The sequence below is a fragment of the Oncorhynchus gorbuscha genome, linkage group LG02 (genome assembly GCF_021184085.1).
Source record: "Oncorhynchus gorbuscha isolate QuinsamMale2020 ecotype Even-year linkage group LG02, OgorEven_v1.0, whole genome shotgun sequence".
In the NCBI taxonomy this organism is placed as follows: domain Eukaryota; kingdom Metazoa; phylum Chordata; class Actinopteri; order Salmoniformes; family Salmonidae; genus Oncorhynchus; species Oncorhynchus gorbuscha.
This window is the reverse complement of record NC_060174.1, coordinates 49,010,272-49,025,301: the sequence shown is the minus strand read 5'-3', so window position 1 is coordinate 49,025,301 and position 15,030 is coordinate 49,010,272. Positions and strand designations below refer to the sequence as shown.

Below are 15,030 nucleotides of genomic sequence, written 5' to 3'. Positions count from 1 at the left end.
ACAAAAACATACACAGGCGATGATGGCTTCCGTGTCAAGGTGTACCGTTGAGTATTCTGAGTAAGAACGACGGGAGTCGGGTTGCTCCACAGGGACAGCTGGGGGAGTCACTGCATGTTAGAAATGGATCCATGCTGATATAATGGGCCAGGCTCTCTGCCGACTACCTGTCTACCTGTCTGGGCAGGGTTCCGTGGTTCAGTAGCCTGGTAGAGATGAACATGAGGCCAACACGAGTCCTAAAAAAACCCACTCTAGCTAGCTACCATCGGGCTTCGTGAAACCAGAGACCTGCTACCGTTTCACCGCCACAGACGAGCAGAGAGAAAGGAAAAAGAGGGTTAAGCAGAAAACATTTCGGATGTTTTCTCCTCGTACGCAGAGTAAACGGATCACACGTATTTGTTATCTTCTGTAGAGATACAGGTGTGAGAGAAACATGCTGCTTCAAGTCATGCTGGTTATCAACTTGCACGTCGATTTTACTCATCAATGCCACAGCTGGAAATTTGACGAAGGTGTACAAAGAGATTGCAGACCGGCTCAGTACGCAGTCAGTTTGGCAATCATATGCATCCAAAGACACCACCTCAAATGCATGAAATCAATGGATGGCTTGTGTTGTAGAAGATAAATGCTAAAACTATTCCATACCGTAGGTGCTAGGATTTCCAAAGCTGCGGTGGGTTTTAGATAGTACATATTCTCTTATGCATCGCTGTTGTTGACATGCTTTGCAAAGGACAAGAATCAGCGCAATCGATTCACATTACACAGAAAACCTAAAGCATGCAATTAAAAAAATAAGAAAAATCAAACATGAAATCAAACATCACGTTGGCTGGTAGTTGATAACAGCTTAACAGGCTAAACAAAAGCAGAACATCAAGAGCATTGCAACAGAGACGAGCCTGTCCTCTGACCTATCTAGGACAGACACACTGAGCTCCAACCTCTAGTTACAGCTCACAACCCAGCCATGTACTGTAGTAGCAGTAGTACACAATACTGCTGTCTCCACAATAAACAGACAAATACCCAGGATGTAGTAGCAGTAGTAGGCTATACTGCTAGCTCCGCAATAAACAGACAAATAACCAGGATGTAGTAGCAGTAGTAGGCTATACTGCTGGCTCCACAATAAACAGACAAATACCCAGGATGTAGTAGCAGTGGTAGGCTATATTGCTGGCTCCACAATAAACAGACAAATACCCAGGATGTAGTAGCAGTGGTAGGCTATACTGCTAGCTCCACAATAAACAGACAAATACCCAGGATGTAGTAGCAGTAGTAGGCTATACTGCTGGCTCCACAATAAACAGACAAATACCCAGGATGTAGTAGCAGTAGTAGGCTATACTGCTGGCTCCGCAATAAAGAGACAAATACCCAGGATGTAGTAGCAGTAGTAGGCTATACTGCTAGCTCCACAATAAACAGACAAATACCCACAGGCCAACATACAAGCTCACTTCCCAAAACATAACATCCAGAGACTCAAAGCTCCTGAAGCCCTGTGAGAGCCCAGAGGTTCCAGTCAGATCCCACCTCAGTGAGGTCCTGCTGTATGTTGCTGTCCTCCTTGTGGCCTGCAGGGCTGTAGCTCTGGCTACGTCTCAGCCTGGGCTGCAGCTTGCGTCTGGCCTTCCCTCTGGTTGCCTCCTTCCCCAGGGACGGGTAGTGGTTCAGGGGACACCACGTCACCATCACCGGACTGGGGCTTTTGGCTGACATGGCTAAAGCGCCTCAGCTCAGGGTGATCCAGGTCCAGTCAGGGACCAGTCTGCCTTTGATAAAGAATGAGTCCGGTAGCAGACAGACGCTGAAGACAGATACTTAGGTGCTTCTGTTCTGATCATCACACAGAGGTATGAGTAAACACATGTTCTGATTCCTATCACAGCCCAGAGCCCGGCCGCCACGGAATATGAGCTGATAGCTTGGCAGAAGAGAAGGCGGGGAACAGATCTGGAGGGTTTCCATCAGACAGAGGGGCTGGTGTTGGGGCATGTGGCAGGCTGGCTGATTTCTCCACTATCAGGCTGTACAGTCTGTCAGGTCCTAGTGCAGGTATGTCTTACAGGGCTGGTAAGGCCAGGGGCTCAGGCCATACTCTAGCAGCCTAACCCGAGTTCTCTTACAAGGAACTACAGCCTTCATACTCCACCCAAGCCCCCCACAGCTGCTCTAGCCTGCTGTGTTGTGAAATCTCTGTTTGTGAGATCACATAACCCGTGTGGATGCGGGCCCGAGGATGTACCATTTCATTAGGCTGTTACTGACGCTGTTTCTGCTGCAGGGCTGTCATGTTTGTTTACATTCAGAGAGCAGATAATGGGGCTGAACGCCTGCTTCCCCTCTCAGACCATTACCCAGTGTCATGTTCAATGTGCAGTAGGAAGCCATGCAAAGGTAAACAAAAACACCAAGCGCAATGCTGGAACTCTTTGACTTCTAGGTAGTTTAAATTCTGGTAATACGCAACACTAGGACGAATCCATTCCAATGACCACAACCAAGGCATTATATATAGTTAGCAGGGTTGGGGTCAATTCCATTTAAATTCCAGTCAATTCACAACGTACACTGAAAGACCAATTCCAATTCTCTTCTGTGCTTTTCAATGAGGAAAATGTGGAATTGGAATTTGGTTTACTTTATGAATTGATCGAAATTTAAATGCAATTGACCCCAACCCTGACAGTTAGTACCAGCGGAACCATGATGCCACAGTGCTTAGCATAGTAACCATTTGCCATCAAACTTACATTAGCACTCAGCTGAGTGGTCAAACCAGACACCTTCTCCTGGGAAGCGTCCAATTCTCTCCGCAGCTTACGAATCTGAGAACAGACAAACAAGATAATGCTTATTGACAGGAAACATAATATTAGGATATAGAGTATGTAGTACCCAAATAACTTGCTGGCTCATTAACAGTTATGATGTTACAGTCCCAAAGGTAATCAATGGTGGAAAGTAAAGTTGTTCTTACCTCCGACTGAGATTTCTCCTCCGGCTATGAAAAAGAGGAGAGGAGAAGAGAAGAGAGGTTTATGCGGGGACACAGTATGCATGGGATAGGACAGCAAGGAAGACAATCTGAACATATTCAGTTTCCCCCTCAGGCTATAAGGATTCACACAAGCAGTTGATTAGCAATGCAACTCGGCAGTCAAGTCAGACACATTGAGATGGTCCCTCTTCCCTTTCACCCATAATGCTCACTGAGGGCTGGTTTCCCAGACACAGATGAACCCTAGTCCTGAACTAAAAAGCATGCTCAATGAAGAACCTCAATTAAAATAACTTTTTTTTTTAGCCCAGGACTAGGCTTAATCTTTGTCTGGGAAACCAGCCCTAAGTATATTAACATTGGTACTGTGTGTTTGGACAGTGCATCAAACATGAATCAAAGTGTCGCTCACCATGGAGTGGGCAGAGGAAGTGCTGGACACTAGAGACAGAGAGGAGCCGTGGACTGGAGAGAAACAAAAAAACAACACTCGACTCATTCCTCTGGTGACGTCAATCATGGATAATGGCTTCATGCAAGCAGTGATTCATCTCCCCTCGGACGACTTTGGAGACAGGAACGTGCATAAACAGCTCCCCTGGGTGAACATTTACAACAGAGGTGCTGCTCTAGGTGTGTGTGTGTGTGTGTGTGTGTGTGTGTGTGTGTGTGTGTGTGTGTGTGTGTGTGTGTGTGTGTGTGTGTGTGTGTGTGTGTGACCACGCGTGAGTGCGTGCGTGGCACCGTTATGTCGGTGTGACTCGCTCACGTTGTAGCCTACCCTTTAATTGTGCTGATATGGTTTGACATCCACACATCAGCCCCGATATCTAACTGCCTGACTACACTCACATAACCACATGTCCAGACTTAAAATCGCCCCGGTGAGACATACGGTATGACACATTCACACTTTAGCAGCAGTCATCAGCCTATACATCATCATTACGCTTTAGTGAGTGCTGTTACTACACTAACACAGCCTCGCTATATGAGCTGTCTCTCTCTCCATTAATCATAATGGAATGGAACCACAACATCACCGCAGGACTAAAATGACAGCAGGGGGAAGTGCCAAACTTAAAGGTCCAATGCAGCCATTATTATCTCAAATCATTTCTGGGTAACGATGAAGCACCTAACTGTGATTGTGTTCAATTAAAATAGTCAAAAAGAAACAAAAATAGCTTCTTAGCAAAGAGCAATTTCGCAAGCAAGAATTTTGCTTGAACTCTCTGGGGGTGGTCTGACGAGAGGTTAGGAACTCTTTCTTATTGGTCTATTAACTATACTGAACAAAAATATAAGTTCAACATGCAACAATTTCAAAGATTTGACTGAGTATACAGTTCATAAGGAAATCAGTCAATTGAAATGAATTCATTAGGCCCTAATCTATGGATTTCAAATGACTCGGCAGGGGTGCAGCCAGTGAAGGCATAGGCCCAGCCACTGGGGAGCCAGGCCCAGCCACTGGGGAGCCAAGCCCAGCCACTGGGGAGCCAGGCCCACACACCGGGGAGCCAAGCCCAGCCACTGGGGAGCCAGGCCCAGCCACTGGGGAGCCAGGCCCAGCCACTGGGGAGCCAAGCCCAGCCACTGGGGAGCCAGGCCCAGCCACTGAGGAGCCAGGCCCAGCCACTGGGGAGCCAGGCCCACACACCGGGGAGCCAAGCCCAGCCACTGGGGAGCCAGGCCCAGCCACTGGGGAGCCAGGCCCAGCCACTGGGGAGCCAGGCCCAGCCACTGGGGAGCCAAGCCCAGCCACTGGGGAGCCAGGCCCAGCCACTGGGGAGCCAGGCCCAGCCACTGGGGAGCCAGGCCCACACACCGGGGAGCCAAGCCCAGCCACTGGGGAGCCAGGCCCAGACACTGGGGAGCCAGGCCCAGCCACTGGGGAGCCAGGCCCACACACCGGGGAGCCAAGCCCAGCCACTGGGGAGCCAGGCCCAGCCACTGGGGAGCCAGGCCCAGCCACTGGGGAGCCAGGCCCACACACCGGGGGGCCAGGCCCAGCCACTGGGGAGCCAGGCCCAGCCACTGGGGAGCCAGGCCCAACCACTGGGGAGCCAGGCCCAGCCACTGGGGAGCCAGGCCCACACACCGGGGAGCCAAGCCCAGCCACTGGGGAGCCAGGCCCACCCACTGAGGAACCAGGCCCAGCCACTGGGGAGCCAGGCCCCACCCACTGGGGAGCCAGGCCCACCCACTGGGGAGCCAGGCCCACACACTCGGGAGCCAGGCCCACACACTGGGGAGCCAGGCCCAGCCAATCAGAATGAGTTTTTCTCCATAAAAGGGCTTTTCACATACATAAATGCTCCATTTCTGGGATCTTTTATTTCAGCTCATGAAACATGGGACCAACACTTTGCATGTTGTGTTTATATTTTTGTTGAGTAAAATTTACTGCCTGGTGATGTTACCAGGCAGGCCAAAACAGCCTGTAATTACAGGTGGTCTTTTCAAACAGCTCTTCAACTAAAAGGGCATTATCATATTCACAATTTTCCAGTATTTCCCCAATCTCATAGTGTGGAAATGTGTGTGTGTGTGTGTATATATATATATATATATAACACAGAGAAATCATGTTTTTGCCTGCACTGGGCCTTTAACTAAATGCTTAGCTGCTTGCCAAGCCTTTGTACAATTATTTAGAGCCCTGAGTGTGTTCTCTAATGTCCCAGAGTCCACTGAAGCGTGTGGATGTATAGTGGGGTAAAATCATTCCATAACAGTTTGGATTTCCAGGCACTGGTGTCAAAACCAAGGGCAGGTCTTATAGGACTACAAGCTCAAGGAAACCCATGAAGAGTTACGGGGTTCAGCTAGTTACAGATAGTGACATTTAGCCCAGGTATACACTTAGTTGCCAGTTTATTAGGTACACTCATATAGTACCGGGTCGCATCCCTCTTTGACTACAGAACAGCTTGAATTCTTTGGGGCGTGGAAACATTGCTCAATTGGTTTCAAGGGACCTATTGTGTGCCAGGAAAACATTCCCCACACCATTACACCACCACCACCAGCCTGTACAGTTGACAGCAGGTAGGATGGGGACATGGACTCATGCTGCTTACGCCAAATCCTAACTTTGCGGTCGCAACAGGAACCGGGATTCGTCGGACCAGGCAATGTTTTTCCATTCTCAACTGTCCAGTGTTGGTGATCGCTTGCCCACAGTAGGCGCTTCTTCTTGTTTTAGCCGATAGGAGTTGAACCCAGTGTGTTCGCCTGCTGCAATAGCTTCATCCATGACAAGGACAGACAAGTTTTGCGTTCCAAGATTCCGTTCTGCAAACCACTGTTGTACTGCGCTGTTATTTACCTGTTATTTACCTGTTATTTTACCTGCACACCTGTTAGCTTGCACGATTCTTGCCATTCTCCTTTGACCTCTCCTCAATGAGCTGCTTTCACCCACAGGACTACCGCTGACCGGATGTTTTTTGTTTGTCGCCCCATTCTCGGTAAACCCTAGACACTGTCATACGTGAAAAGCACAGGAGGCAATTCGTTTCTGAGATACTGGAACTGGTGAGCCCGGCACCGAAGATCTTACCAGGCTGAAAGTCACTTAGGTCACGCGTTTTGGCTCTTCTAACCTTCAATCAAACAGTAACTGAATGCTTCGATGCCTGTCTGCCTGCTTTATACAGCAAGCCGCGGCCGCGTGACTCACTGTCTGTTGGAGCGAACCATTTTCGTGAGCAGGGTGGTGTACCTAATAAACTGTATATCATTGCAGTAGGCCTATACAGTGCCTTCGGGAAAGTATTCAGACCCCTTGACTTTTTCCACATTTTGCTACCTTACAGCCTTATTCTAAAATGGATTAAATTACAAAGAAATCCTCAGCAATCTACACACTATAACCCAATATACATTTTTGCTAATTTATTACAAATAAAGAACATAAATACGTTATTTACATAAATATAAAGACCCTTTGCTTTGAAACTCGAAATTGCTCAGGTGCATCATGTTTCCATTGATCATCCTTGACGCTTGCTCCCGCTCCTCGGCACTCTTACGTCGCTATTTGTCTAATCATTACGCACAACTGCCACCATTGTTACCTGCACCTCATGACACTCCCCTGGACTCCATTACCTTCCTGATTACCTCCCCTATATCTGTCACTCCCCTTGGTTCTTTTCTGAGGCATTATTGACTCTGTTTCTGTCTGTACGCTTTTCGTGTTTCTTGTTTGGTACTATGTTATTTTTATTATAAAATGTGCACTCCCTGTACTTGCTTCCCGACTCCCAGCGTTATCGAATAATGCTTCCCCAAGGGGAAGCAGCAGCAGGGATTATATATATATATTTTTTTTACTGGTGACGTCGGCTCCCGCGCCTCGGTCGGCTCGCCCTGCTCTCACGTGCCTCGCCTGGATTGCCAGGCTCCTGCGCCTCGGCCGAATCGCCAGGCTCCTCGGCCGGCTCCCGCGCATTCACTATACTTGCTTCCTGACTCCCAGCATACACGTTACACTTGAGGTATTTCTACAACTTGATTGGAGTCCACCTGTGGTAAATTCAATTGATTGGACATGATTTGGAAAGGTACACACCTGTCTATATAAGGTCACACTGTTGGCAGTGCAAGTCAGAGCAAAAAAATAACCATGAGGTTGAAGGAATTGTCCATAGAGCTCCGAGAGACAGGATTGTGTCGAGGCACAGATCTGGGGAAGGGTACCAAAACATTCCTGCAGCATTGAAGGTAACCAAGAACACAGTGACCTCCATCATTCTTAAAGGGAATACATTTGGAACCACCCAGACTCTTCCTAGAGCAGGCCACCCAGCAAAACATGAACATGATGGTCACTCTGACAGAGCTCCAGAGTTCCTCTGTGGAGATGGGTGAAGCTTCCAGAAGGACAACCATCTCTGCAGCATTCCACCAATCTGGCCTTTATGGTAAAGCGGCCAGACGGAAGCCACTCCTCAGTAAAAGGTACATGACAGCCCACTTGGAGTTTTCCAAAAGGCACCTAAAGACTCTCAAACCATGAGAAACAAGATTCTCTGGTCTGATGAAACCAAGATTCAACTCTTTGGCCTGGATGCCAAGCGTCACATCTGGAGGAATCCTGGCACCATCCCTACGGTGAAGCATGGTTCTGATAGCATCATAATGTGGGGGTGTTTTTCAGCGGCAGGGACTGGGAGACTAGTCAGGATCGAGGCAAAGATGAACGAAGAGATCCTTGATGAAAACCTGCTCCAGAGTGCACAGGACCTCAGACTGGGGTGAAGGTTCACCTTCCAACAGGACAATGACCCTAAGCATACAGCCAAGATAACGCAGGAGTGGATTCATGACAAGTCTCTGAATGTCCTTGAGTGGCCCAGCCAGAGCGCGGACTTGAACCCAATCGAACAATGAGGGCCTTCTACACCTTCAGAGAAGGGCTAAGGATTTATATAATAATTCTAATAATAATAATAATTCTAATTACATTATTATTTTCAATGATGTTCTGATTCAATCTTTTCAGTTTTTGTTGGTATGGGTTAAAAATTAAGTGAAAATAATATCCAATCAGGATTTTTCTTTAGTGGTCTCGGGAAGAAATTACGAGTCCTCACTGTCCTAGAACGAGTCAAGACAGAGTACAAATGCATCAGACTCAGAGACAAGACCGAGACGCTCAGAATGAGTCCAGTCTCGAGACCTACAACACTGATATGTATACTGTTACTGGAGCAGGGATTTTCCCATGTTTACTCTATAATCTGTGATCTCCTGTCAGGAGGCTGGTGTTGAGTCAGATGCCTGTCTGCGATGGGGGGAGGAGAGGAGATACTTATCAGCCTTTCTCCTCCTCCTCCTCACCCTGGCCTGCATGCCACAACACCAGCCCAGAACCTGGCATCATAGAGGGATCAGCTAAAGTGAGAGCCTCAGGACAAGCACAAACCACAAGAGCAACAAGCCATTCAGAGCCAAAGAAGTGCAGTCAATCATCAAACCTCAGTCTATGTACATTTCGCAAATCGAACAAAGTGCTTCTTTATATTTCCCAATTCAACTGTAGATGTGTGTAAAGTCAACACAGGTTCCAAGAGACACTGGCACACTAAATGTAATGAATGATTTCACTGGTGATTTAAGTGGTTGGTTGAACAAGCATGTCGATTCAATAAATATTCATTTTGTAAGAAAAATATGAATCTTTCACTAGCGTCCTGTAAAGAATGAAAGCTTTCAAAAAATGATTTTAGTTTAAACAAAAGCTTGATTTTCTAAGGGAGTTATAATCCATTCAGAAGTAAAATGATAGTTCCGTCATGCATGTGGAGTGTCAAAACAACCCTCTAAAAAAACTTGAATAAACAAAAAATGACTTGACCGGTATTTCTCTGAGGCCATGTGTGAGAGCAGATACTGTAGGTAGAAGAGTGTGATAGTCTGTCTTACCCTCCTCTAGTCCATCCCTGAAGGACCCAGAGCTGCTCATGGTGCGACTCTTCTCCTCCAGAGACATGGACGAGTTCCTCAGGCGTTCACTGTACGGGTCATACGGCCCTTCCTGATTGGCCAGGCCGCTTCGGAGGTTGGCCAGGTTGATCTGTGCAGCTGTGGTAGGGCTGCCTGCTGGGGCACATCCGTTACATAACACAGGTCAAAGGTTATCTTAAAAACAGACATGGGCAGAGGGCATTGATCAGACATCTTTGCTTGCTGTCTGTTACTCTTCACTCCAAGTGGAAAGTAAGAGTGAAATACAACATTTAAGTGATAATGCCAGAGCCGTGCAAACCGTGCCAATATGTCCTCCAAACACCGGCTTCGAGGGTATTATCACTTTTGTACAACGGGTTACCAACATATTCAAATAATGATTGGCTTATTTTCATTAAAAAATGTATTTTAATGAATTTATTCATACTATGCCGACACAAATCTAGGGTTGCTACCCAAGACGGCTGGTCATTCGTTCTATCAGTTCGGTTGCTAGAGACTCGGCGACCCAGTCATTCAGTCTTTTTGTTCTGTATCTATTCGTTCATTCTAAATGTTCCATTGCCATACTGGGTGGCAATGTTCTTATCCCTTGCTTGCTAGCTAGCCAACTAATGCTAATTTACAGTCACGTCAAAAAGTGCAGCCAGAATAACAGCAAAGTGACATTTAGCTGTTTTCTAGTGACATTTACTTGGATACATCGATAACAACGAGTTAATGAGGTGCGATTTTCACTTGGCATAGAACATGTGCTCACTCATCAGGACACTGTTGTTGTTCAGAGGAACTAGCCAACAACACAGTTAACACAATCACTTCAAACTGAAGCCGGAAAGACTGCAAACCAGCTGCATTTAGTTGTACCTTTTTTCATTGAAATGTCTTTATATATAGATCCATAAAAATGAAGCCAGCTGACTCATGACTTAGACTGGCTGAGAAACGCAGCCTGTCTGTCTGTCACATCTCGACTCCTGACACGTTCATTACTATGGGACAGCTGGATATCCAATTTCAATATTGAAACAATGTTGCAAACATTGGAGAGACAGACAAGGTTTATTCAAATCTCAGCTTTTGAAAACAAAATGTTAGTCAAAAAGAAATGTCTGGATGGTTTTTATAGAGGAGATCATGTTTATAAATTGCTTGGCTGGGCTGAAGAGACAGTGGATTGTACAGTCAGATGGAACAGAGTAAATAGGCATTTTAACATAGATTTAGCTGGTGGCAACTTGTAGAATTGACACCGGCTAGAATGCGGTTTAACCAATCAGCATTCACGATTAGACCAACCCGTTGTATAAAATAGATATAATCACTACTACTTTTCCTTACGTCACCACTAATATCACTTAAGCCAGCATGCACACAATATTTAGTTCTGGGTGCAGAGATGACTATCACTGCTCCTGCAATGATTATCATAGCGATGAGTAGAGAGGGTTGAGGCTACACCTACCAAGCTGGGAGAAGTTGAAGCGGGCTCCGGAGGGCGAGGTGAGGCTGGAAGCGGGGGAGAAGGGGGAGCTGCCGGCAGACTCCTGAAGACCTCCTGCAGAGTGGGAACGCAGCCAGTCCCGGGGGTCGTCATGACTACGCAGCTGGGGCAGGTGGCCGTACCTTGAGAGAGATGGGAGATGCTGAAAAGCCACCTCACATCCACATCTATGTGTGAATGTTGCAAGTCACTAGCTGCACAGATATAATGACCTAGGTTGTTGATGGACAGGGAGGCACGTGGATAACGTCAAGGCTGTCTGATAATGTGCATCTAGTACAATCACAAATCACAGGTGGAAGTTGCACGTCAATGTACCTTCATGAAAACAATGTTTAAGTGCCTGTTTTTTCTCAATGTGTCTATTTTTTTTCCTGAGTAAAAATCTCATGGAAATGGTGATTTACGGAGAAGTATTTTGGGAGTTCTGCCCTTGTTAAAAGAAAACTGGTGTAATATGCATCTAATCACAGGGCCAATTCCTGTGTTGGTGCAGGTAGGTGTGTTGTCATTCTGAACATATAGAGACAGGAGACAGCTTCAGCTAACTGATCTCTTATCTATAGAAGCATCACAGCTGTTGTGTCCTATATGCTTTGATGTACATCTCAAGATTAGGCCTCAGACTACAGGCCTGCCCTTCCTAGCTCAGCCAGAAGATGGCGCTGTGCATGCGGTGAAAGAGATGCAGGCAGTGAAAACATCCAACGCTCACTTCACTTCACAACACAGTACACCACACACAGGCAGCTGTTTCACTATCAAGCAAGCCTAGCTCCATATAGACACATTTACCTGTCCTGTTTCCGGGGTAAAGTGTTTCTGCTGAATTTGGGACTAGCTGAGGGAGAGGAGAGGGGGCTAAGACTAGGGGGTAGGGAGAAGGTTACGGGGTAGGGGTAGACAAAACAGAGAGAGGAGCAGCACCAAGAGAAGGGGGAAAACAGAGAGATCATCAGTCATGATAGAATCCATGCTTTCATCCCACCAACACCTGCTAGGAGTCAGTCTCCTATCATCTCCTTTATCATCAATATGGCCAGTCAAACACTTCTGTTAACCCTCATGCACACAACAGTTTAAAGGTTGAGATACAAAGGGAGAAAAAGGGAGGGGAGTTTGTAGGAGATATACAAACACATAGCCACACCTGGCCGTTCCTGGAACCACCCTCCCCCTCCTACCTTTCTGAGATTCCCGCTTTGATGGCGTTGTTCCTGACGCAGGCTGGCAGTGTGTCGTGACCATGGCCGTGGTGTCCGTGGCCACCGCTGCCCAGGGACACGTCGATGGACTCGCTGCTGGTGGCAAGGCTGCTGAGGGAGGGGTAGCCGGGGCTCAGGGTATCCCTGCTCATGGTGCTACTCCAGGCCAGGCTGTGGGAAGGGGTGGACAGGGCCGAGCCTGGGCTGGAAGCCAGGGGGGAGAGGGAATGGGCCTCAACACCCAGACGACCTCCACCCCCATACAGAGGGCTACTGCCCCCGCTACTGGCTGAGGGGGAGTCCAGAGCGCCGCCCTGCTGGCCAGAGTTGGCGTGGGGGTTGGAGATGACGGTGGAGTTCTTCATGTTCTCTGCGGTGGTGACTGGGGCCTGCTGCTTAGCCTGCTTGCCTCCGAACAGTCTGGATGGCACGGGAGAGGGGAGAGGAGTGACAGGAGAATTATATGCGGTACATGGGTTTTAAGTAGAGAATTGTTGAAGGAATTTGTAATGAAAATGCTGGTTAATGCAAAGAGAAGCGAAACAAATACATATCATAACGTTGCCACGCGAACACAATACCTACTTCATGGTATAACCATATAATCACAAGAAAAATAACATCTCTCTCTCTGATTCACCGGTCCGTTTTGGGAACCGGTGATGAATTAAAGCAGGATGTAAAGCGTGTGCCACAGACACCACATTTGTTTTGACAACATTAAATCAACAAGGTTTAAAAGAGAAGGGAGACTCTCAGACCACTGAGGGAAAACAGCTGCTCTCTTTTCTCATTACCTCATCAGGCGATTAGTCAGATAAGTCCAAGCACCAGCAGCATCAGTTAAAGCAACACCAAGCAGCCCAGTCCTGGGTTCGAGCTAGAGAAAACACTGGCCTCTCAGTCTGGGCCCTGTCACCCTGCTTTTAATGAGCAGTGATAGGCCATTATTTCACAGGCCACAAGGGAAGAGAGGCCCTCTAGCTGCCTAGTGATAAAACAAGCCTTTTGGTTTATGGGAAAAAAGTCCCTGGAAAAAAACACAATGAAACCCTGATAAGGGCTCTCTAAATGTTCTTTAATGCCGATATGATGATTATCCCAACTCAAATCTGTTTGCACTGTGCCTGAATACATCGCCCCTTGAAACACAAGCAGGATGGTGTGGTAGTGCTGTCAGGGCTGGAGGGAAGGAACTATCAGACTCAATCGACAGTCAGTGTAAGACAGACCCTGATATATGGGGGTAGGTGGACTTTAAGTAGACTGTAGTATGGAGGTGATGGGCTCACCTGCGCAGAGTAGGGGAGGAGATGTCTGGGTACTTTCCCCCTGGCTGCCTGGCACCCTGAGGGGGTAGAGTTGCTGAGCCCTGTGCCATGGGATTGGCTTCAGAGGACACCCCCTTCTCCTTGTCTGTCTGGTTAGATCCAGAGCCAGGCAGAGGGATGCCACCGGCGCTAGGCTTGGGGACTTGGCTGCGGCTTTTGGGGCCGTGGTGCGTGTTGGACCTGGAGCTGAGGTTGGACTCGATGCTGGTGCTGGAGGAGCGGTTGGCGCTGCGAACCCCGCCAGAGGCTCTGCTGGGCCGGGGCAGGCTGCGGTACTGCAGGGTGGAGTGGGAGCCCACAGGCAGGTAGCCATCATCCACACTGGCCTGGCGACCAAGACCCCGACCCCCGTGGAGCTGCAATGATTTGGGGATCTTCCCCAGGGTGGCAGAGCCACCGGTGATGGTGACTCCGCTGGCTGTCACCATGGTCATACCTCCTCCTGCGTGCTTCTTGAAGCCAAACGTGTTGGTGGTGGGGGTGCGGCTGGAGCTGGAGGTGGAGGGGGTCTTCTTGGCTTCATCTCCACTGCTGCGGCCCGTGTCTGATGGGGAGCGCTGCATACTGCTGTTGGCCCGGGGCGAGAGATGATGCTGGCCCTTCTCAGACACCTTGGTGTCGTCCGTTTTACCTGTGGGTGGAGACATGACACAGTCTGTCAACCGTGGACCAAGCACATTCACTCAGCAGTGCAGTTATACAGTAGCATCAGACATCCTGCTGAGTTCCAACACGTTTCAACTCAAAGGCCTCTCTATCTACCACTTCAATTATAAAAAGGTAAGAGATCACGTCTTCAGAACAGTTCTCCGGAGAGTGGTTTCATCAACTGGCAACCTGAGCCCTGATCTCACCAGATAAAACCTCTCTGTGGTTGACTGTTGGCTGTCTTTTCACATGCTCCAGGAACCCATGCAGTTCAGACTGACAGAGCACAATACACAGACAGTGTGGCTGTTGGGACTGCAGACAGAGACAACATAGCTCTACTCTGTATGTAACGTGCCTGTCCCATGGATCTTCAGCATGCCGGAGACTGGCGTGACAGGAGCCTTGGTCCTGGGCGAGGTCACGCCCACTTGGGCACTCAGGCCTCGCCTCCAGGAGCCCGTGTGGGCCATGGAAGGCGTTTTGCGGTCCGAGGAGCTCCTGCCCGACTCTTCGGACATGTCTGAGGGGCGGCGGCACCACTTGGAGCCCGATTCCATTTTGAACCCGCTGTCCGAGCCCCCGTCTGACCTCTTGACCTCGTCGCTGCCGGACCACACAGAGTTCTGCTCGACGGCTGAGTGCTTCTCCGCGTCCGTCTGGAGCTGAGGGGGAAACCAAACATAAAACATCTGTTACTTCTGTTTATTCAAGTGGTGGAGATACTACACATACCATATCAGTACAATAACAGGTGAATCATCTCACAAGGAGAGCAAGCAGAAAGAAAAGCAACGATCTACTATAGCATCTCCCCTCATAAGCTCACCCTTATCCTAT

General features: G+C 48.4%; 1 protein-coding gene across 15 annotated transcripts in view; it reads right to left on the bottom strand.

The window, feature by feature from the left end:
• The window catches only part of LOC124003629 (neuron navigator 2-like), a 139,870-nt gene that overhangs the window by 17,244 nt on the left and 107,596 nt on the right, over window positions 1-15,030 (bottom strand). For 11 of the 15 annotated variants that reach the window (XM_046312137.1, XM_046312051.1, XM_046312113.1 and 8 more), the window contains 9 exons: window positions 14,549-14,855; window positions 13,504-14,173; window positions 12,191-12,631; window positions 11,802-11,873; window positions 10,968-11,128; window positions 9,458-9,634; window positions 3,432-3,484; window positions 2,999-3,022; window positions 2,772-2,846 (listed from right to left, as the gene is read on the bottom strand). In XM_046312137.1, the coding sequence (XP_046168093.1) occupies window positions 2,772-2,846; window positions 2,999-3,022; window positions 3,432-3,484; window positions 9,458-9,634; window positions 10,968-11,128; window positions 11,802-11,873; window positions 12,191-12,631; window positions 13,504-14,173; window positions 14,549-14,855 (1,980 nt within the window). The remainder of the gene's footprint in view (window positions 1-2,771; window positions 2,847-2,998; window positions 3,023-3,431; window positions 3,485-9,457; window positions 9,635-10,967; window positions 11,129-11,801; window positions 11,874-12,190; window positions 12,632-13,503; window positions 14,174-14,548; window positions 14,856-15,030) is intronic. The other 4 variants (XM_046312059.1, XM_046312170.1, XM_046312080.1 and 1 more) reach the window with 3 other exon arrangements.